This window comes from Diuraphis noxia, unplaced genomic scaffold (genome assembly GCF_037042655.1).
Source record: "Diuraphis noxia isolate RWA-SAM2 unplaced genomic scaffold, SU_Dnox_SAM2 contig0002, whole genome shotgun sequence".
Classification (NCBI taxonomy): domain Eukaryota; kingdom Metazoa; phylum Arthropoda; class Insecta; order Hemiptera; family Aphididae; genus Diuraphis; species Diuraphis noxia.
The window spans coordinates 56674343-56699789 of record NW_028301712.1 but is presented as its reverse complement, the minus strand read 5'-3'; the positions used below and the strand labels follow the sequence as shown (position 1 = coordinate 56699789).

At 25.7% G+C, this 25447-nt stretch overlaps 1 protein-coding gene across 2 annotated transcripts; it reads left to right on the top strand.

Moving 5' to 3' along the window:
* The first annotated feature begins 8773 nt into the window (after nucleotides 1–8773).
* Nucleotides 8774–21323, top strand: LOC107166884 (ABC transporter G family member 23-like). 2 transcript variants are annotated; one of them, XM_089221395.1, is made up of 15 exons: nucleotides 8774–9094; nucleotides 12519–12651; nucleotides 12711–12865; nucleotides 13197–13304; nucleotides 13364–13457; nucleotides 14669–14803; nucleotides 17291–17424; nucleotides 17499–17721; nucleotides 17910–18075; nucleotides 18161–18273; nucleotides 18473–18543; nucleotides 19347–19435; nucleotides 19503–19685; nucleotides 20329–20415; nucleotides 20495–21323. In XM_089221395.1, exons 1-15 carry the CDS (start codon nucleotides 8985–8987, stop codon nucleotides 20725–20727), a joined length of 2034 nt encoding a protein of 677 aa, XP_089077521.1. In that variant the 5' UTR covers nucleotides 8774–8984; the 3' UTR covers nucleotides 20728–21323. The 2 variants fall into 2 exon arrangements, with proteins under 2 accessions (XP_089077521.1, XP_089077522.1); XM_089221396.1 differs by lacking the exon at nucleotides 8774–9094 and adding an exon at nucleotides 11846–12457.
* The last annotated feature ends 4124 nt before the right edge of the window (nucleotides 21324–25447 follow it).

Below are 25447 nucleotides of genomic sequence, written 5' to 3'. Positions count from 1 at the left end.
TAGCTACCAAGTAATTTTTAGTCTGTAAAAAATGTAAGATATGATTCCTCATAAATTGTTATTATGTTGTTGGAAAATCAAAGAAAAATATTGAGCGTTATGTATCCGTTGAAATTCAAATTTTTATGACATTGAATATTTTCCTGTAAAAGAACTTTTGTATGCTCAATGTTTTTAATATTTTGTTGTACTTTAAAAATAAATATCCGTAAATACTTGAAAATTTCATTAGATATTTATATTATCATTTTATGTGTATATTAAAATTGTGTTGACTCTTTTTGATCTATGTCTAGATATTCAACATTCAACACTTTACATTTTCAATTTATTTATATTTCGTTATTTTTCCATTAATGTTTATAAAATTTATTGAAGATTTACCTAATACAAAGTTAATTATGAATAGAAAAATACTTAAGCAAAAAGTTATAAAAACCAATAAATACTTTTTTTTTAAAGATGTTTTATGTTAAGATTTGAAATTAATTATATATTTAAACAAATAATAACGATATTAGTTTATTATTGTAATTCAAAAACATTTACCGTGGGGACTTAAAGTTTTAGTTAGGTTTATTATACATTTTACTATACACAATGAAATTTAAAAAATATTTCTATTTATTTTAAGCTATTTACATCAAAAACCTATTCACACATTTAAAAAAATAAGTTCATGTTAGATGTAACATTGTAACAACACAAAGTTTTTTTTTTTTAATCATTATAAAAATAGGATTGATAAGTATAAGTAGATAAATAAACAAGAACTAGATAATAAAAGAGTATAATTTTAAATATTCAAGTCAAAATATATATATATATATTTTTTTTTTTATTGATAAAATAAAACCCGGCAGCTACATGGCCATTAGTTACAATAAAATACGGTAGGTTGTTTTTAAGAGGTATTTGGCGTAAAAATATAGCTTCTTAGTATTAATATAAAAATGAAAGAAACAAAAACAAAAAAAAGGAGGAAAGCAATTGCAAATTATTAAATTAAGTTATAGAGGCCTGTTGACTTAAAAAAAAAATATCATTTTATTGTTCTCCACAGCATTGGGTCCCAATGCGATGTCGAGGGTTGTATCCAATCCCGTGTTTTGTCGTTCTTGCTTCAAAATTTTTATCTAAATACTATATGTAAATATTATATGAGGTTATTTCAATATTTCTCAACCATTTTATAGCTTCTACACCGAAACTGTAGAATATCACCTTTTGTGCACAATGGAAACTTTGAATTTATCTCTTAGGTTTTTGGTTTGTTTATTATGATTATCAAAATTACATATTACTATTCTTTTGTTATATTTCACTTATATAAAATATATTATTTGTAAAATTTTTATAAAAATTATTCATATGGTATGCAGAAAACGGAAGTATTTATTGTATAAGCATAAAAATAAAATATTGTACATACAATATAAACTTAGGTATATTCAAAACTACAATAAATCAGTAGAAATATGTGCTTAAATTAATTATTTTTTCTACAGCATAAATATAAGTAATTGAAGTTACATTCTTACATCACTTGTATACTATAGTTTATACTGTATTATAGTAGTGTAAATTTTATATTATAATCTAAATATGTAGATGCATATAGTGACCATGATAAATAATAATTCATGACCTTGATCACTATTGCAGGTTATAACTAAATATTAATACATGCGATATCATGTTTAAATGTAGGTATCTATAATATTGACCTTTAAATAAGTTTACTTTAATTCCCAATGTTTATAATTGCGATATTACATGTGATTATTTCCACCTCAACCAGATTCAAAATATAAGTAAATAACTAATCAATAAGTCACCATTAGCTTATAAATGTCGTGTTAGTTATGGGCTACCTATACGTGAGTTACATAACATTAATTGATAAGTTTTTAATCGTGATTTGCGTTGTATTTAACATAGCTTCAAAACTGTATATTTTGAAACATTTATATTTTTGAAATAATTTATCGTTCATTCCGATGTTGCCATAGTTCGTGAAAAAAACTGATACTCAACTTTTACCTATAAAACACATCGATAAATCATTTAACAAATTGTGAAATCATAATGCATAAACTTAAGTGATTTTTCAAGTATAATATAATATATATTTCAAAATAAAAAACATATCATCCTCCGATAAAGTAATAAATAATTAGTGGTGTTTAAGGATGAATAATGTTACTTACCATTTGAAAATAAATAAATTTAGACTGTAGTAAGAAGTTAAACAAGTGGGCTGTTAATAGAATTTTAATATTTGTTTGGTTTATTTTTCATAATACTTAATTGTTATACAATAATAATTATGTAAATAATTTTTTTTATAAATAAGCAAAAGTGATGAAATAGTTTAGGATGCATTAATCTTAATTAGTAATAGAATTTATATAAAAAATTAAACTAAATATATTACTGGTAATTGTTATGTAAAGGTATAGGTATATTGATTCTTTCGCGTATGGTCACCCCTGCCGCCTGCGTATTATTTATTTTGTATCTATAATATGAGCAATAATAGTTTTGATTAGATGACGAAGATTTATATACTATTATTTTTTAATCAAAATTAGTTTTACTCTAATTATTTAACAATAAGTGGTTTTTAAAGTTCATATATTGTTTTGATCTAATCTAAACGATTTCTGTCTGAATGAATAAATAAAAAACCGGTTTTACGATAAAGTATTTCTGCTATGTTTTTTAAAAATACTTACACAATGAAAATGGTAGCATAAAATATACAAAAATTATTACCTACCTTTTGAAACCAAATTAAATGTATATGTTAGGGGGTTTAGTGGTCGAGTGGATTTAGTCGTCGGCTTTGACGGGCACCGTCGCAGGTTCGAATCTCGGTCATGGGCGACATCACTTTCCGGGCAGATCACGCAGTCTGGTGAGAGAGGCTGCCGCCGCCTCGCCTACAAGGGCATGGCAGAAACCTACGGGTGCCCACTAGAAATTCTGCCAAAAACACACACGTGAACCAAAAACCTACCCAAATTAGAACCCTACAGTACCCTCTCTACACCCAATGGCCTATGTTGCCACTGGTTAGCTAAATAATAAAATAATGTATATATTATTATTTTGCGTAATAAGTTGAAAAATGTTCTTTTAAAAAAGTATATATTTTAGTTTTATTTCAATTTTAAATTGAAATTACGGAATTTTTTCTAAGTCTTCAAAAATCAGTTGATATCGGTTTGATATTAACATCAACATTTTTACTTAATGTTTTGATGAATCACAAACTACATTAATACAATCAATGTCAGGTTATGTTAACGTAGTTAATTTTTAATTCTATACTTATAGTTTTTATTGAAGCTCAAACTGAATTAAATTATTTTTTATACCTAAATTAAAATCAGCTGTAATCAATTAAGTTTTGGTTTATGATAATTTCTATACGTTTTTAATTTAATGTCTACTCTAAGTTAACTTTTTTATTTTAAAAAATATTTTTTCTGTATTTATATGTATAACGTGTGTATTTAAAAAAATATTAAGATTATAGTTTTATTAAACACATTTTCGATATTGAGATTATTACTACCGTTGTTGGAGAACTTAAGTAGGTATGTATATCTATAAGCAATGAAGATGGCGTATATCTCGCAATTTAACTTATAGTACGGAGAATTGCCAAATTTAATTATTTTGTAATGATTAGGAATTCTCAAAAATAATTTGAATGAGAAATATTTTGAAACGGCAATTATTTATCTATTTATCACTATATCACGTATAAAATATCCGTCGCCTTAAAGGAGTATTTTCTTTTTTACAAATAATCTATAAGTTTTTTTTTTAATTTATAGATTTTGACATAAAAGTTTACAAGGTCACTTTTATTATCGTTTCTATAAAGCGCATTAAATCAATTAAATTAAATACAACTTGGCTCATTTCTGTTTTTATATTGTGAATAGGTAATATATACTTGTTTTCAAATATTAATGCTATTGCAAATTACAAGGCTGAATTGTAAGCATTTTACAAATTACAATGCCAATCAATTTCTAAATGTACAGAAAATTATAATAATTAACTAGTTTTTAAATAATAAATATTGGTTTTCTAATAAATTAATATGTTCATTAAATTGTATCATATATTTTCGATTTCTACACATTGTTTATTATTAAGTAAGCTGATGGGTATTGTTTTGTGATTTGCATTACCTTCTAATATCAATAGTATAATTGAAATATGTAATAACGTAAAGTATACATTATATGAGTCCCATAATACAGTCGGTTAATTAGTAGCCATAACTTGTGGTTTGAATGATATTGTCATTATTACTGTTTAAACTGGAAATATCTAATTTGTTTGAAAAATTATTTTTTCCTATTACTTTAGTAAGAATATATGGATACCCACTACAATCATATAATTACGTATAACGCAATACACTGTTTTGTTACAAATTGTACAAATTTGTTTTAATTATTTATTCATTTTAAATGAACCAATTGTGTTTTTATTGTAATATTAAATGTTATGAAAATATCTCTGTTGTAAATTGTATATGTTTTGTAGGTATATGAATATTAGAAAATGTTAGTAAAAGACTTCCTTTTAAGTATTTACCTTAAATACTCTTGTACAATTTATACATTTGGGCTGAATTAAAAATATATTTCCATCAGAAGTTAATGCTTCAATGATGTTGTTTGATGAATATTTAGTTGTTTTAATAGTTTTAATATAATATAATATTATAGAACTATGACTCATAGCTTATTTATAAGCTGATTTATATTTTGAGCGGAGCAATGAATGTATTGATTTTACAATGATGTAGTTTTTAAAACTTTTTTTTACTTTTGTCTTTATGCACACGATAAGTAGTCTAAATAATGCTTCAATTTTCATTTTCAGTTTCTATTCCTATGGTAAAGTCTAGTTGTGCATTCTAGTGATCAAAATTTGAAATTCCCAGTAGGTAGTCTTCAAAAGTAACGGGAATTTTCGCGCAAAAACGGTTTGCGAAAAAATTGTACTTATTTGATTTTTGATGTGGTATTTACTAAAATTACCGTAGGTAACATTCAATTTTCATTAACATACAATCATCAAAATATTTAAATTCATGTTGAGGTATTTGTAGACATGCGATTTATTAGTTTTTTTTTAAAAATTAATTGAAGTTTTCGTTTGGTTCAAAACTTGAAAAAATAATATAAGGTTCATATTAATGTTTTGCAAGTGGAAATTAAAAAAAAAGTGAAGTATAAATCACAATTTTTTTTATGAGCGTCAATTAGGATTTTGAAAATGATTCATTAAAATCACGAAAATTTGTAAAATATTCTGAGTTAGAAACTTATAAAATTTAATTTTTATATCATAGATTTGAATGTATAATGGGTATAAGATAATTTATACATTTGTTTACACTAATAAAAAAAAAAAATGCATATTGGAAAGACTAATGAATTTTTTTTTTGAGCGTTTGAATTTTAAATTTTCAACACGAAGGAAATTCATTCAATTTCTTATGGAATAATGTTCTTATTTTTATTTTTTTTTATTGAGCATATTTTTTACATCGACAACAAAAGCCATTAGTTACACTTATTTATACAGTAATTATATAATATAATATACCTATATTGATACAATGGAAAGTTATTAATTTGGATAAAACATTTTTTTTTATATAAAATTGAACAATTTTGTTTTTCTTAAAAAATGAATTATATCTAGGGTTTTATCATGAATAGGTCCGAGTGTGGAGTCGAGGTTGAATGATATTTTATGTTCGGTGCGTTCTTGGTTGTATATTAGACAGTCGGTTATTATATGTTTTACTGTTAATGCAGTACCACAGGTTAGACAAATAGGGGGATCCTCTTTTTCCATAAGGAAACCATGGGTGATTCTGGTGTGTCCTATGCGAAGTCGGTTAAGGACCGTCTCTTCTTTCCGGGTGAGTTTTGGGTTCGTCCACCGGCGGATGTCTCTTTTAATTTCGTTTAATTTAGTGTTTTGTAAGTTCTAGAGTCTTTGCCATTTATTCATAGTATATTCGTTTATGATTTTTTTTGAGTCAGCATATGACATTTGGTTAATTAGCAAAGTTTCGTTGTTGTTAATGCTAAAGAGGCTTGTTCATCGGCTAATTCATTGCCTCTTATTCCCGAGTGGACAGGTATCCACATGATGGTGATTTCTTTACCCAAAATGGAAGCTTTGTTGAGATTGTTCTGGATTTTAGTTGCAATGTCGCAGGGGTTGAATTGGTTTTGTAAGCTTTTTATCGAACTTAGTGAATCGCTGAGGATGATGAATTTGGAGTGGGCTTCTTGGATAATAATCTCAGTAGCTATTAGGATGGCGATAATTTCGGCTGTGAATATGGAGCAAATATTAGGTAGTTTGTGCAATATTTTTTTATTAGGAAATATTATCGAAAATCCTACTCCTTCATTGGTTTTTGAGCCATCGGTGTATACTTCCTGGAAGTCTTTGTAGTTATCTATAATGCTTTTAAGGAAGTTTTTGAAAATATAGGGAGAGTTTTGATGTTTGGGCAGATAACTGAGTTCAGTATTGATTGGGTATGTGTTGGCCCACGGAGGTTGGAAGTTTTTTTCTTTGGTTATGATTTGCGAAATGTCTAAGTTGCAGTCTCCCGTCTCTTTTATGAAGAGGTGGTTATTTTTTTCGTGGAGGTGCTGTTTGATTTTGCGGATCTAGCTGCATATTTGAGGTATAGTTCCAGTATTTTTATTTCGGGAGTGGTTTCGCCGGCGATGTTATATATACTGAGTACGGGGTTGCTGCGAAAGGCTCCAAAGCCAGTCTCAGGCCACAGTTATTAACGCTGTCCAACCACTTTAGTAGGGATTTGGATGCTGTTCTATAGACTCTATAGTATAGAGTAATGATCCATAGTTAAGTTTAGACCGGATTAATGTTTTATGGATTTTAATTAGTGAGTTTGTTTCCCCACCCAATGTGGTATGAGAGAGTATTTTTAAAACTTTAACTGAATTACTCATAGAGTTTTTAAATGCTTTATGTATGGAGACCACAATAAACGTCTATCGAAGATGACGCCAAGCATTTTTGCAGAGTTACTGTAGGCGACTTCGGTTCTATTAATTGTTATTTTTAAATCATAAGCATTCTTTTTTTTGTGAATATAGTACAGCTGGATTTTTCAGGTGAGAATTGGAAACCAGTTTTTTTAGCCCAGTTATCTAAATTAGTAGCTGCTGTTTGGAGCAGTCTTTGGACTGTGTTTTTGCATTTGCTTGTGCACCAGAAGTTGAAATCATCAGCGTATATATTGAATTTAACAGGGAGCAAACAGTTTTCAGCAATATCATTAATGGCGACTAGGAAGAGAGAAACTGAGAGAGCCGAACCTTAAAGAACACCGTTTTCTTGAATGAACTTATTTGAAAGGAGATTGTGTGCTCTAACTCTGAATGTACGTCTTTCTAGGAAATTGGTAATTAAGTTTAAAAAATTACCTTTGCATATTATTTTGTTAAGTTTTACTATAATGTTGTGCCTCCAAGTGGAGTGTTCTTATTTTGTTTTAATACAAAAAACGAATATCCTGATATAATATAAACTTTAAATTTATACCAAATTTTTATTTTATCATTTACTATACTTGATATAATTTTCAAAATATTTTAACTCGTTCTAAACTATTTACAGAAATTTTTAATGTATTTTAGATTATTTTTAATCATGTCAATTAAATTGTATTTTATTCGTTGAAAAGCTTGAAAATTTATAAATTATGTCGTATTTAAACATTTATAAAATGTTCAATTTGTATAGTTTTAATTGGAGATAACCGAAAAAAATAAAAAATATATAAACACAGTTTTTTAATAGTTATTTTAAGTACAAATTTGTACGAAATTACATATTAAAACCAAGAATAACGATTTTAGTTATTTTGTTATAATTAAAAATATTATTTACAATGACATTTTTATATACAATTTTTTCAACAAAAACTAATTTAACCTACTGTAATAATATTTATGCCTTATACTCGAATTAATTACTTTGATGAGTTTAATCACAATATTATAAAATATACGTGCTTAGTAATATTATAGGCAGTCCGGCCGTCTTCGCTCAGAATCATCTTTCATACATATAATGATTTAATTTCATTAAATTTAATACATTCATTATAGCGGCTCTCTAAATATCTATAATCTATTATAAGCAGAATGTTACACACTTACTAGCTTTTTTTGAGTTAGTCTCCACTTCAATTTTGTTAACACCTAAAATCAATTTGTGGCATAATCGATATTGTTTTTATTGGCGTAGCTCAATAACAAAATAACATCATGCAATTTTAATTAAATGTTTAAATTAAGATTTTATATAGGTACATGATAATACCATCAACATATATTGTATTGGTCTGATCTATTTATAAACTTTTCAATTTTTTTGGTGTGATTGTTTTTTATATATGTTATCGAAAATATTTTTGCTTGGTCAAAAAGCTTGAAAACTTAATGTTAAGTTCCTCATAAGTTTCATTTAAAAAATATAGCACGAAATTTATATTTTTTTTATCTACACACTTTTTAGATGTTGAATGCAACAGCAGAATAAAGATCTCCGGTTTTCGATAAAACTAGTATCATTCTACAAGGACACCAAGATATTGTATCTTACAGATGCAAAGATTCCATTATTTTTTTTATATGTACTACCCAGACAATTTATGTTTTAACATATCGCTGATGTATGGTACATGTTTTAAATATCGTTTATTTATATACAGTCTGTGACCGGTATAAGATATCAATATCCAAGCCTTTGTGATTTAATTTTGTACTCTATTTAGTTTTAAGTGAATATCTACATATATGACCTACGTAATTTAAACAACTATCGTTAATTGCATTCATTTTTATGATAAAATATCATCTCAATAAGTTTAAAAAAAAAAACAGAATATGACTGACAACGACATAGTATACGGTGTAAAAGTTGTAAATGCATTCAAGAGTTATAGAAGAAATAAGGTATTTAATGGTTTGAACATGAATGTGAAGTCAGGTTCCATGTAAGTTATTATATTTGAATGATAATTATTTATTTATTTATTTTTAATTCGTTTAAATTTTTATTAGAGGCATAATGATATTCATGTTTAGGTATTATTGTTTTTAATTATTAATGATAAAGTAATCGTTTTGAAATATGTAATATAGAATATATAATTAAAATAGGTTGCTATACTAAAATGTAAGACTGAATTTGTAGATTTTATATACCTCTATTTTAAATACCTTCATAAATAAGGAACAATGATGAGTTGTAAGCTTCTGAAATTATTTGATTTTATAATGGTTTTAAGTGTTTTAACATAACATGTATAAATATAAATAAATAGTAAATAATATGATATTATGGTATAGAAGGTTCAATTGGTACATAGGACAATATTAGACAATACGAGTATGTTCAGTGGTCATGGATTATTTAAAAGTTTAGTACTGACTACTGAATTGAGATTTGATTTATTGATATTTTCTATACATTTTATTTCTAAATTTAATTTAACTTAATTTATATTTATCATGAAATTGAAAATTCTAATTATTGGATAAATTAGGGCAAATTGTTAAGAATTAAAAAAATCATGAAGCTATATTGAGTGAAGTAGAAATTAATACCTACCTAACGATAAAATAATAAAAAACATTGCGGGTTTTAAAAACCTAACGTTTGTGGCTATATTTGATCAGAACTATTTCTCATAATATGTGATAGCAATATTATATTCAATATTTTAACTTGTTGCTTTTCTCTTAGGTTTAAAATTAAGCACATTTTATTGAAATTTAAAACCTTATTTATACAGTTAAAATATGCTTGAAACTGGCTTGGTGAGGCACGGCCGTATGCTCAATCTGCGGAAACACACTGAGCGTACGTACCAGCCGCAGTTGCTAGCTCCCGGATGGATGACCACCCGGGATTTTTAGCAACATATTCTTGCCACACATACACAAACACGTGTTACAACCCTACCCATTTAAAAACCTTCAAACAAGCACACAAAAATAACCCCTACCGTACCACCCCACACCCAATGCTCTATGTTGCCACGGGATTCTCTTACAAAAAAAAAAAAAATATGCTTGAAAAAAATAAACATTTTTTCCAACTAAAAAAAAATATAGATTTGATTTTAATAAGTATTTCAGCTAAAAATACAATATATATTTTAAGAAGTATTAAATAATTCACACCGTTACAATATTTTATATTTATTTTGATATTCAGTGTGATTTTGATTTTTAAGATTATTAATTATAAAATTACAACATTTTTATACGTCTTAATTTGTATTTCTTTCAAATTAATTCTATGTCCGTAATATCTAAAATCGCTTGTCTTTAATATTTTTTCAATGAAGATTCAAAATTTTCGATTACGTAATTATTTTAATGGTCTTTGTATATTAAGATGCATCTAACCTTATCTCTGAATTCAGGCAGTCGGGTAAAGAATTAGCGTATCTCACATAAATATACATTATATTATGCGTATTTTCTTAACAATATATTACAAGTTGTACAGTTGTATAGACTTGTAAAAAAAATGTATTTATTATTTTCAGAAAATTAAGCTTTATGTTTGTATTTTAATGAATATTATATATCATCTAAATTAAATTGATATTTTTATAAATGTTGCAAAGTAAAATTATGTGTTTATAACTATATTTTTGCAGTGCTTCAATATTTATTTGTCCATATTGGTCCACAAAATAAAATACCTAAACAATAAATTTCAGTAAAATTAGAGTATTCACGTCTTAACAACTCTAGACAGTGATTTGTATAAAGCCTCTTAGTTTGATCAATATACTAGAATGGTATTTCAATGAAGTGTAAACGTAGATAAATAGCTATTGTAATTATTCGGTTCTAATGAATACATAATTTAATATAACAAAACAAGTAATATTTTATTTGAATTAAATGAATACGTTTGTTAGAATAAAACATGTTAAAAACTCGTTTGATAAGTTGAGTTTAAGTCTAAAAAAATCGATTTTGCAATGATGGAGTTGTTATTGTAATTATATCTTAGCAGTATTAAACGTAATACATAGATATACAAATATCAACTGTATGATTATGGACCATATAAAAATATTAATAAATACCATAGCCCATAGGTATATAATGGTTAATAGACATTCATGAAATAATTATGAACAACAACAACAAAAAAAAAATTAAAATAAAACAAGAGGTTTTACGCAAAACTAGTTTTTCAACAAAATCGATAGTTTTTTTTTTTTTTAGCGTATTCAGAACGAGGAAATTTCGTTTATATTGCATAACCATATTAATAAATTAAGAAGTTGTTAAATATGTTATAGTGGTTTCACGGCTATAATATTATTATACTATTATATAATTTTTTTTATGTTTAATTAAATTGATTAAGAATAATAATCACTCTAATACATTTTTGCTGTGCTGTTCTATATTCAAATATATATCTACATAAAAAAAGGAACTATTCTAATATATATCACCAATGTTTGTCAAATTATTATTTTTAACTATAATAGTACACGCTTTTATATGCGGTTGATCTCTATATTTTTTTATTTGTTGAATATGTTTTTTCTTGACTTGTTTTATGCATTTTTATCTATTTCAATCAAATATGTAACTGGATTCATTTTCTTTAATATAAGGTTATTATTGTTTTTCTTACATTCATTTTTACTAAAACTTTTTCTCGTACATAAAAATCCTGTTCCCTTTTACCTCTGTCCATGTTAAATATGCTTGTCAAACGCTTTCTGTAAAATATCGGGTGATTTATCACGTATTGAATTTAATATTTGTATTTCCACAATAATTGTGGAATGATTTAAATTTGATGGAATAATTTCGATATATAAAATTGAAACTGGCTTGTAGCCATGTACTAAATAAAAAGGAGTATATCCCGTTGAATGGTGTACGGCTGTGTTATATGCATGCAATACAATAGGTAAAACATCTATCCATTTTTCACCTTCTGCAACGTATGGTGCTATCATATCTATTATCACCTGATTTTGTCTTTCTACTTGTCCCTGACTTGTTGGCCTGTAAGCTATTCCCTATCTCTTTTGGATTCGTATTTCTTATTCTTGGCACAACTTTAAGAACTTAAATTATTAGCTTACATAATATTTGATATTAATGATACATATGGATAAATACAATGGTTTTTCTATATTAAGTTTTACTTAACACTTTGTTTGAAAAATGAGATGGTTTTATTGATGTTGTCTTCAATTGGGCTGAGGACTTTAAATAAGAGGTTGTCTGGCATTTTTAGGTTTTTTCTAGTTTACATGTGGGTTCGACAGTACGCAATGAGGTTCTTAACTGTTAGAGGTTCTCCACAGGTTTGGAAACTTTATTTTATTAAAATAAAAACCTTTTGATATTAAATCAATTTTTTGACAGATATGGCCTTTTGGGGCCTAGTGGATGTGGTAAATCGACGCTTCTTCAATGTATAATGGGATCAATGGAATTGGATTCAGGATGTATTGAATTGAAAGCAATACATTTAAAAGACGTGGGCTATATGCCTCAAGTAAATATGAAATTTGAAGGATTGATTTTTTTAGATTTTAACACTTAGTTCTTTTGAAGAGTATATGTTTGGAAACCACACTTACTATAAAAGAAACCTTTGAATACTATGGAACACTCTATAATATGAGCAAAAAAGACATTGAGATCAAAAAAGATGAGCTTGTTGCATTCTTACAGTTACCAAATTTGAATAGTATGATTAAAGATATAAGGTACACATTACTTTATATTTAGTAAATATAGTAAGCTATTAATATTTAATATTACCTACTCTTTATAAATTGTTCAATAGTATATCTTTATAGCATATAAAATAGCGAAAATTGTTGAAATTTGTTTCCAGTATTAAAGTTGAATAATAATATGTTAAATATTAATTACAATTCAGCACAGATAAAATATAGAAAATAATATCATTATTTTTTAATATATTATCTTAATTATATCAACACACCATGTATTTTTACAATGCTAATATCATATTTAGCTATAATGTTAATTTATAACTATCATTTATTTTAATTTTATATTCTTTCCTTTTAGTGGTGGCCAAAGTAGAAGAGTATCTCTTGGTGTTTGCTTATTGCATAATCCTAAGCTTATTATACTGGATGAACCTACAGTTGGAATTGATCCTTTACTAAGACAAGAGTAAATAATTGAAAGAAAATAAGATAAGTTCATTAAAATTTATATAAAATATGTTCTAGAATTTGGGATGGGCTTCTAAAGATGGTTGTTGAACAACAGAAAACAATCATAATAACTACTCATTATATCGAAGAAGCAAATTTAGCTAATTGTGTAAGTCTCCATATCGTTGTTAATATTTTTATGAGTTTATGCAAATATGTCTTATATCGTGTATTAAATTATAAATGTATAATACGGATTAAATAAAACCAAATACACTATTTATATAACAGTACCTACAATCATGCTTCAATATCAAAATAGATGATTTGGTTGAAGTAGTCATTTTTTCTGTTAGTATTGGTTTTAGCATGGTCATCTAATATGAATATTTTAAGATGGTTAGATTTAACCTAATACTTTGAGACGTAGTTTTTACTACTCAAGATAATCTAATTTGTTTAAGAGAGATTTATTATAGGTCAATTGATTACAGTATCACTTCTGGTCAGTTTTTCTGGTCGAAAATTGCTGTGTTGTTTGCTTATACAATTATGACAACACGTGCAGATGAAGCATCCTCTTATTAATTATTAACTTACACAATACTAGCTTATACCTATAGTTGTATCTATTTAATAATGAAACAAGTCTTAACTAAGTATAGTATTATCTCTCAATATCAACTATTATGAGTCAAGGGCGTAATCAAGGAGAGGAGAAGGGGTCGGGGTCTGTACCCCCATAGATTGGTAGAATTTAAAATTCTTAAGGTGAAAATCACTAAATCTATGATCCAAAAAGAATATGGCTGTACATACTCCGGTCACCACTACAATATTCTCACTTTATCGGACTCTCCTGCTCTCATAAGCTTATACATTTACATATTAAAAATTTTGGACTCAAACTTTGAATAATTCCTGAGTACACCCCTGTTATGATGTATCATAGAGAATCATAATATCGTATACTGTACTTAATCAGCCAAAATAGAACTTACAGTAGATAACAATCAAACATTATACGTATCGTACGTAGTTTAAAATAAAATTAGTATTAATAAATTAATAAAATGTAACCCAAGAATCATGAATTGTTTTATCTTTAAGCCCAACTGTCAAATAATGAATGTGTTAGGCATTTAATATTTAGCAGTCAATACATTTTATAGAGTGATCATTGAAATGTTTAAAATGACGAAATACATTTTTTACAAACAATTTAGAAGAGGTACTATAACTGTGTTTTATAACTTATGTATAATAGTTTGATTAATCTCTATTACAGTGTTTTATTACGTATATAAATGTACTCGTATATAATTATAAAAAATAACTTAATTTATCATTTACTTAATTTTTTAATGTTTACCGTTATAGATTGGTTTAATGAGAAATGGAGTACTAGTAGAAGAAGGAGCACCTCAGGACATTATTTCCAAATATGAAGCAGATTCATTGGAATCAGCTTTTTTAACCCTATGTTCTTATCAAGATACGAATGAAGTACCAACAGTACGTTTATATTGTTATAAATATTAATTATTTACTGTAATATTAAAACTTGATGCACATGGTGAAATCGCTGTTTTGTGATAGTGGTTCGTTTTTAAGGATTTTAATGTGGGCTAATATGAATAGAGCAATGGTTCTCAACCTTTTGTGTATGTGTACCATCTATATAGTTTGAAAATGTTCGTATAAGTACTACTTAACCAAATAAGATTTTTTGTTATTTATCAACAATTTAAACGTTATTTTTCATGTATGGAATATTATTTCTTTATGAACAGTACAAACTAAAAATTTATAATTGTTTGAGCGTTTAATTCACAATTACTATGTATATAAAATAGATAGATTTTCTTAGTGCAATATAGTTTGAGAAACGCTGGAATATAGTGTACCCACGAAACCCACGTATGAGCTATGGTAAAGTTGTGTGTGTACACGTTTATCGAAAGTGTAATTTCTATAAGAACATTTATACAATGTATATGTCACAAAATCAAGCACAACCACGGCAATTACACGCAATATAATTTTTTTTTTCCGATAAATTAAGTAATTTTGTGTATAACACTATATCCTACTGGTTGATAAATGTTTCGGAAAAGATTTGTAATTAATTATTGATTTGAATCTGTCAAAAACTTTATGTTACATCGCTATTTTCAAATATTTACTTTAATACCTCAATTCCTCAACATTCAGTAAAAATATTATTTACCTATTTATTTATTTTCATTTAAAAATAGAAATGTATACATACATGTAAATTAATACAAATATTTATACTTATTATAATATGGCATTATACAAAAATGATTGTCTCCATAAGCTAGGCTTGTTGTGGAGACAAGGTTCTTAAAAATATATCGTACATTTATTAAAATAATTAAATTAACACAATATAAGTCGATCGTAGTTGATTTAGTGTTATATATACAAGCTTATCATAAATATAAATTTTTTAATATTTTAGAATTACAGAATAAATATAACAATTTGACTAGAATACAGATATAATAGAAATTATTTATGTTAGTAATTTAATGTTTTCATTTACCACTTTCTTATATAATCTAAAGATTTTAAACAAACAAACGTCAATATTTAATTCCATTGCCAAATGCGCCAAATGCGTCCAATATATTTATTATTTTGTAATTTTCAATCATGCTACTACACAAAAAGTTGAGAAAAAATTAAAAATGGATCAAGTTAATGAAATGTAAAGTTGTTCACAAATTCAAATATGTGTTTGAAATTTTAATAGAATTGTGAGGACAACTTGCAAAAGTGGATACCAAATTGGAACTTTTGACGTAAACTAAAAAGTAAATTTAATGATAATGGTGTTCTCTTGGAAAAAAAACATATTATAATGTATCTGATTCCAAGTATATTTAGCATGAAAACTTTTATATTATTCTATTAGACATTCAAAAATATTATGCGAAAAAAAAAAAACAGAAAATAACAATATTCTAGTTAATATGTAAAACAAAAGTTTCAAAGCTTTCAGAATTATTGGCTGAATTCATAATACATATACAGTTCTTATATTATAAAGACTTAAACTCTAATTCTACCACATAAATACAAATTGTTGCTGTCGATTTTAATTTACACAATACACTGTAATAATAAATATCGTATATCTTGACTTACCATTATTCGTTTATATAATGTAATTTGTATATTTATTATCGGTTTATTATGTTATGGTAATACTAATTAATTATGTAAATTACTCAAATGGACAACGTTACCGAGTGTATCTTTAAAAAAATGCTTGAAATATCTAAGACTCAGCCTAACCAAACAAAATGACAAAATTTTGATTATTTATATATTATCGAAGAAAATTTATTGTGATTAATCTCAGCTTAGCTCAAACAAATTTTCTGGATAATGTTTTAAGAATAATTTATTATTAGTAGTAGGTATAATAATATTTATTTCACAAATTGTTTTATCTGTATAGCTAAAATGAAAAAAAAATCATCAGTATTTTAATATAGGGTTACATATTTGCTTGAAGGATGTTCAGTATTATTCACTTACGTCCACAAATTATTATCATGCGAGATCATACATATATACAAAAACATAGTATGTATATTTATAGTTTTAAACTTTTTGGTTTCCATAACATGTAAAAACTTAACAAACTTAAATTGAATAGTATGATAATGATAATATATCTTATAAGCATCGCTACGGTCAAGCATCGTCTGGGGTCGGTAGCTCCCGGATGTGTGACCACTCGGGTTTTTAACGATGAACCTCTTCCCGCACACGTGTTGTTCATACAAACCGTTACTCCTCTATTAAAAACCCCTTAAAAATGCAAGCGTCTTATAAAATTTTTAAAGTCAATAGTTTTTGATTCCTGCGAAGAATAAAAAAAAATAAATATTAGAATTCCTATTTTTCTAATGCTACTCATTTTTTATCGTATTTTGCTTATTCAAATTAATAAAAAAAAATTTTTAGGATATTTCTACTGCAGTTAAAAAAAAGGATAAGTCGCAATCAAAACAATTAATGCAAGTTGGTAAAAAAGTTGATTTCATAAGAATTAAAGCTTTGCTTAAGAAGAATTTTCATGTATTATATCGTGATTACTGGTAAGCAGAATTTAAATTTAATTAAATGTACATATACATTTTTAGTAAATTTGTATATTAAATATAATTTTTAGGTTATTGTTTACCTTGGTTATTCTTCCCATCATACAAACTAGCAACTTTTGTAATAGTATTGGAACAAATTTTAAACAAATGGAAGTAGCAATACAAAATGATGAAATTAATCTAAATGATTGCAAATATTTTAACTCCAGTGAATGTATTTTTGATAATAATACAAGGCAGTCAATGAGTTGCGTTGCTATAAACTATCTTACATCACTTGATTATACATTAGTAAGTAAAATCAAGGGATTTTTGAACTAAATATTTTTAGAAACTTTTATGATAAGCCAATATTATGTTCAGGTGTTTGAATAAATATGCTTTTTAGCTTTTTAGACGATTAGTAATTGATCATAATAAATATGTCTCAAATATTTGGGCAGATATTTTATTGTATCCGTTACTTACTAATTATACAGGTTGAAGTAAAAAATCGTTATGATGGTGAAATGCTTGTGGATAAAAGAAAATTTTTAGCATTTATACATTTTCCAAAAAGCTATACCCAAGACTTGACTATATTTATTGACCATTCTAAAGATTATGATATGCGATCGCTACCTTACATGCATTTTGCCAAACATAGTATGCAAATACAACTTTATCATATTTATTTTTTATTTGGTACAAATTATTTTATTGTTAGTTACATTCATAATTTTAATTTTAGATCTGTTGTTTAAAAATCAAATATTATCAGATGTACCAAATGCAATACGTAATATAATGAAGAAGACTTTAAATAGTTGCTCCAATAACCCAAAAATAGCCGGTTTACCTATGGTAAGATTGAACTTTAGATTTCATTGATAAATTTCATAAAAAAATTATTATATAATTACATAATTATATAATTATCTTTATTTCAAATAATCTATTGTAATGAGAATTGTGTAAGTACAGTGTATATCGCTTGTATTCTATTTTTACATAATTTTTATTTAAAATGTATGTATAAATATGCCTGTATATTTATTTTTAGGAGTTAAATATATTATATGGAAAAGAAGTGAAAAATCATAGCGACAGTACAGCAGCAATTTTCCTAGCAATGTAATTATTACTATTATTTTAAATTAGTTTTATAATTTTTACATCAAATGTCAGTTGTATTAAAGTATGATATTAGATTGTTTTAATTATTGCTTAAACTACTTATAATATATTGTACCATTTGTATTAATGGTATGGAAACTTATGATTTATCAATATTTAAATAAATTGCGATTGATTTAGAAATGGTTTATAGGATGCACTTAGTCAGGATTTGGGGGGGGGAGAGAGTTTGGGGTTGTTTATCTACTTAGTTTTTAAATGAGCACCCTCATAACTTATGTCAATCGAGGACTTAATAAAAGAAATAAGAGGCTTTTGTAGCCAAAGTTTTGTCATTGAGATGGCACTACTAACAATGTAATGTATACAAGCCATTCAAATTGAATGTATGTTAATATTACACAATACTATTGTTTCATTCTAGTTAGATAAGTAATTAAAAATGATTGGGCTAAATATTTATCTATTTTTAATTTTTCCGGTACCTATTTTACATAAACTATTTATTGTACTTAATTAAATAATATCTATATCTTTTAAAATTAAATGATTTTCATTATCCATGTTGGTACTGAAGTATTAGTTGTACATAAATTTCTGCTTCTAATGACACAAAATTGCAATTATTGTTACCTACTTCATACCTGTTATGTACCTGTTACAAGTTCCATTTAAAATTTAAAAAATAGTCATAGATAATATGTGAACTATGTGAATTTAATGTTAAAATATTTTCAATTATTAATAGCTAATAATATAATGTTTAAAATCTAGCTATCATTTTTTTTTTTTTTTTTTAGGGGAGCGTTTTATTTTAGTAGTATTTATTCAGTAAGCATTATGCTATCAGAAAGAATGGATGGAATCCTAGGTCGATCTATGTTTGCAGGTAATTTTATAATATTTGAACACCGGAAGGCTGAAATTATTTAAATTTGAAATTATTTTTGTTTCAGGTGTTACAATATTGGAATTGCTTATTTCAATGTTTTGTATTTCGAATGCTTTAATTGTGTGTCATTCATTTATTTCTATTATTATTACATACATGTTATTTTCAAACCCCATTATCATATCCAGTGGTCTATTTGTGTATGTCATATTGATAATAATTATTTCATGGATAGGATTTCTCTTCGGTGTGTATTAATAGTAAAATAAATATGTATTAATTTATGATATTATGTTATTGATAATTATAATTAAAAGCTATTCATTGCTTTTCACATCATTGGGGTGTACGTATTTACACACAATACTTAATGTACAGCTGTGTACACAAAATGTACAGCTACAGCAAAACTACGTAATTTTAATCACAATTTCTAAACTATTTTAGCATTTTATATTTTCTTTTTGAATATTTATTAACGTTTAACTATTTATAACTAACTAAAAAATATTTTTTAAAACCTTTTAGCATTCATGTAAAATTGAATGTTATTTTATCAAATATAATTTATAACATTAAATCTATGAATAATTTTTTACAGTAGGGAGGCATAAATTTATATATCATTAAAAAAATAAATCTTTGTTAAAATTTCTTAGCTAAACAACACCTATTATTCTAAATTAAACATTGTGCATATTTTTTCAAATATAATTTATGTAATAGTTTATCACACATACAAACCTAGTTTTTTTTTAAATTTAGCTTTCAGTATACAACTGTTAACTAGTTTAAATTCTACTTATTTATATTTTTATAATATTTTGTTGATTAATCTACAGAAGAAATATTAATATAAATATATATAATTTTTTTTTTTTTGATAATAGGTTTACTTGCTGCTGGAATAACACCAACTAAATCTGGTGGGGTTCATATTATGAATGGTTGGGCCCTATCTCAGATGTTATTATCAGGTAAAGAATCAAATTTTGTTGTCATGTAAAGTGAAGTAATAAATACAAATGTAAATAATATTATTTATACTATGTACAGGTGGGGTATGGCCAATTGATGGACAAGCAAAGTTATTAAGATCAGTATCTGAGTTACTTCCTATGAGGTTAGCCGGGAAGACGATGAACGACATAACATTAAAAGGTTGGACAATGGATCATCCATCTGTCATAATGGGTACTACAGCGACGTTTGCTCATGCCGTTTTACTATTATTAATTTTAATTGTTCTAAGTAAAGTAAAAAAAGACATGTGGGTTATACATAAATAATATCTTAATTAAACAAATATTTATTGTATTTGTTATTAAGATCCTCGTAGCCCTTGCTTATCGTATGACAAAAATTGTTAATATTGTATGATATTTATATTATTTAAGAAATATGCTCATGTCAGAAAATTCTCAAAAATCATATTTAAAAAAAAGTTATTGCTTTCCAAATTAATTTAACCAAAAAAATATAAATAAATAAATAAATAATATTAATTTGAACAAAAGTTATTCCAAAGTCAGTTACTCCTTTATATGTGCTTAATTATTTTTAAAATGTATAGTAATATGGTATATTATGTATTATATTAATTATTAAAGATAAATTTGTATAAAATAAATGTAAAAATACATAAGGAGATTGCGTTGGAAGAAATGATAATATTATTTGGTTCGTATGATGTAATTATCTGTTCAGAATCTTCAGATATTCAATCGGTATTTAAATTTTGTTATTGGTATATTATGTAATGCACATTAATTTATGCCATGCATGTTGAGATTTCCAATAGCTTGCTTTCTAGTTCCCATAATATGTTTATGAACTAGAATACCTTTATATTGCATAAATAAATACATACGCAAATTATGATTCATTCATGTTTTTATTTTTTAGAACATTTTAAATATTTTCGTTCGCATACATTTAATAGGTAAAAGAATATTATTTTCTTAAATAATATATTTGTCAAATAATGCATAGTTATAATATACATATTAACAAAATATACTATATTATAGCATATTAAAATTAAAGTATGGTCTCTAATATTATCATAAATAATAAATATACAATGCAGATAAAAACTGACTGTTATATTATAATTATCGGTAAAATTTAAAAACATAGAATGTTAAGGTTTTAAATGTCTATAAAAAAATTGTACCGATTACGTTAAAAAAAATCAACCCATGTTATATCTGAAATTATTATGTATAGTATAAATATTATTTGTATGAAGTATTACATATAGGTACATATATTTTATGATTATGATTTTTTGTAACAAGCATTGTATGTAAATCATATTACAACATTTTTTGTTTTTAATATTTTACTAATTCTTTGTTATTCACTAATAGTGTAAATATAATTTAACAACAGACAAAAATCAATGTTCTGATAGCTGTTGTTATAATATGTTCCTTAATAATAAATTTTTTTTTTTCTATGGAAAATAACATAAACGATGTGGCGTTAATATTATTTTAAATATGTTTCTACTTCAGTCTTTCTTTGTGTTACATGTTTGTTGTATAATATATTATAATGATAAATACTAAAAATTTGTTAATAGAGTAAAAATTAAATGTATACCTAATATATTTCTTTGGTGTATACTAAGTAATTTTTATATTTATTTCAGGAATTTTAATATTACAATAATTACATAATGACAATGATATTAATATTATTATTATTACGATCGAGTCACAACTCACAGGCCAGTAATCTTAAATCTATGACCATCCAGGTTCTTAGCAACAAATCTTTGCTCCTTATATTAACACGCGTTCCAACTGTACCAATCGTAACCTTCACGAAGATCTAATGGAAATTATTTTTAATCGAAATTATTCTAAAACTAATAAATCAAAAATTTCATATCCCTTTAAACAGTTCAACATGAGTCAAAATATTTTAAAAATTTCATGGTCTATAGAAAATGATAACATAAGGATTCTATGAAAATTGTACGTATCTATATGGTCATTTTTTTTTACACCAAAAATCAACACTGATTTCTTCGAAACACAATGTTACATAACAATGTCCGTTTTGCCATAACATTTTTTAGATTCTGGACGAAGTGATGAATGTATTGATTTTACAATGATATGTGTGTTTTTTTTTTTGTTTTTGTGTCTGTGTACAGCATAAATAGTCGAAATAATGCTTCGATTTCAAACTTTGGGGGTGGTTTCCGATGTAAAAGTGAAGATCCTTATTGGTGCATTATAAAAGTAAACATTTTCCAACAGTTATTTTTAACAGATATTTTTATATAGTTGTAATTCAAAAACTAATCACTGTAAATACTTGAAATTTTCACCAAATGTTAATGGTAGTGATTTCTATATACTGTTTAATTTTAAAAAATTTTCGACTATTTTTGAGTTATTTATAGACCACTGAAATTTTCGATTTTTTTTGAAGTGTCGGTAAAAAAATGCTGAACGGCCAAAAAAACTTTAAAATTCAATACACGGTTTCTTATGAGTTGTTCTTATTGTAGCTAAAAAAAATTAAAAATCGTAAGTCACAATTTTTTTTAATAAGCGTTTACAGTTTAAAATTGTACGAAATCTGTCGAAAACGCGAAAATTTGCAAGTAATTTTGAAGTTGAAAAATCATAAAATTTTTTGCGTTTATAACTAAGGATTAAAAATACAACACTAAGTTTTCCATAAGTTTTCCTTCAAGTAGCTATAGAGAAAACTCGAAGCATCATTATAGAGAAAAATTTTAAGTGCGTTTGAATTTTAAATTTTTACGAAAGAGCGTACCGATAACGATTTATCCTGAAACGATTTTAAATATTTGTTATTATTCAAAAAGTATAAGTCCTAGATACTTGAAAATTTTACCAGTTATTAGGATTGGCATTTTCTTTACATGATTTAATTTTAAAAATATTTTGACTTTTTTTGAGATATTTATAGAAGACTGAAATTTTCAATTTGTAATAAATTTGTAATAATAAATTATAAGTTATAAATAAATAAATAAATTATAAATAAATTATAAATTATAAGCTAGAAATTCATAAAAAATTTTCTTTTTAGATCTAAGATTTGAAAATTTAATACAAGACTCCTAACATATTTTTACAATAGCAGTTGCAAAATAAAAGAAATACATCGTCACAATTTTTATTTTTATAATCATTCAAAATTTGAGTTTTGACTACATATTATGTAAAAATCACGAAAATTCGCAAATAATAAATTATAAGTTATAAATAAATAAATAAATTATAAATAAATTATAAGCTAGAAATTCATAAAAAATTTTCTTTTTAAATCTAAGATTTGAAAATTTAATACAATATTCCTTACAAGTTTTTCAATCTTAATCACAAATAAAAAGTCCACCGGAAATTCAAATTAAATTTTTATGAGCATTTGAAATTTAAATTTTTACAACATTGGATTTTCACTGGATTTCACATTTAGCGATTTTCTTATTTTAGTGTAACTCTAAAAGTCTAAAACAAATGACCGCAGATACTTGAAATTTTGATTGAATGTTTATATAGGTATTTTCTATATTTGATAAAATTTTCAAAATATTTAGATTTGTTTTGAGCTGTTTACTGACATTTTAATTATTCAACTCTTTTAGTTTTTTTTTTCTATAAATATCGATAAAAATTTATTTGTTCGGTCGAAAGCTTGAAAATTTAATATAAGGCTTCTAACATATTTTAACATTAGCAGTTTAACAATAAAAATAAATTCATAGGCATAATTTTTTTTTACAAGGATTCAAAGTTTGAATTTTGACAACATACGTAAAAATCAAGAAAATGTATAAATTATTTTCTGCTAGAAATTCATTAAAAATTTTCCTTTTACATCTAATAATTTAAAATTTTATATAAGGCTCCTAACATATTTTTACAACAGCAGATGAAAAATAAAAGAAATATATTGGCACAATTTTTTTTTACAAGCATTCAAAGTTTGAATTTTGACAACATATGTAAAAATCACGAAAATCACGAAAATTCGCAAATTATTTTAAACTAGAAATTCATAAACATTTTTCTTTTTAAATCTAAGATTTGAAATTTTTTTATAATCTATAATATATCCTAGACAGATAAACCGTCTTCACTCAGAATCGTTTTTCGTATACAATGATATAATATCATTGGATTCAAATTTAAATCCATCCATTAAAGTAACCCACTTTGTAACCTACTGTACAGCAGAGTGACATCCACTTTCCCGCTTTTTTCATTTGTATAATTATTACCACTTATTTTTTTCCGGCCTATTTCGGACGCTTGTTTGGCAGAATTTCTATTGGGGCACCCGTAGGTTTCTGCCATGCCCCGGAGTGGGGGATGGCGGCACTTGTTTTCCGGACACCATGACTTGCCCGGAGAAAAATGCCGCCCGATGGTCGAGGATCGAACCCGGTCCGGCTGAGCCACAGCCGACGCGTTAGACCACTCGGCCACCTCGTCCCCCATTATTGCCACTTATTATGTGATTTCGGTTACACATTTGTAAATTCAATATTGTATTTCATAAAACAAATTGAGTTTATATCATACGTCAATAATAAGTACTTATGGTACCATAATAGGTATTAATTATTAAATTTAAATTTAAAATTATATAAATTCGATTAAACCTGAGCAATAATAAATACTATTATCCACTAAAATGTATTAGTCTGGCCTTAGTTTTGTAAAAAGGAGCGTAACGCCGACCTATGTCTCTATTTTGCAAGGGAAGATAAGTTAGTTGTTTTACGAACTCAAAGGCAACCTTTCTTAGAGACATTCACGGCTGACCGTTAAAATATTGTGCCATTGTATTGATTTATTAATTTAAAATACAAAACAGCATAATATTAAAAAAGTGTATTTTGTTTTCTTCAGTTTCCTGATAGACCACATTATATATATATATAATGTATAATATAATATAATATATATATATATAATGTATAATGTATATAAAATAGTAAAATGGTATAAAATG

Bases quoted from the DNA above. Each gene is read 5' to 3' on its own strand.
- LOC107166884 (XM_089221395.1), top strand. From the start codon at position 8,985: ATGACTGACAACGACATAGTATACGGTGTAAAAGTTGTAAATGCATTC. The intron at 17,425-17,498 runs GTAAGCAGAATT...TATAATTTTTAG, and splicing joins GTATTATATCGTGATTACTG to GTTATTGTTTACCTTGGTTA. The intron at 20,416-20,494 runs GTAAAGAATCAA...TACTATGTACAG, and splicing joins ATCTCAGATGTTATTATCAG to GTGGGGTATGGCCAATTGAT.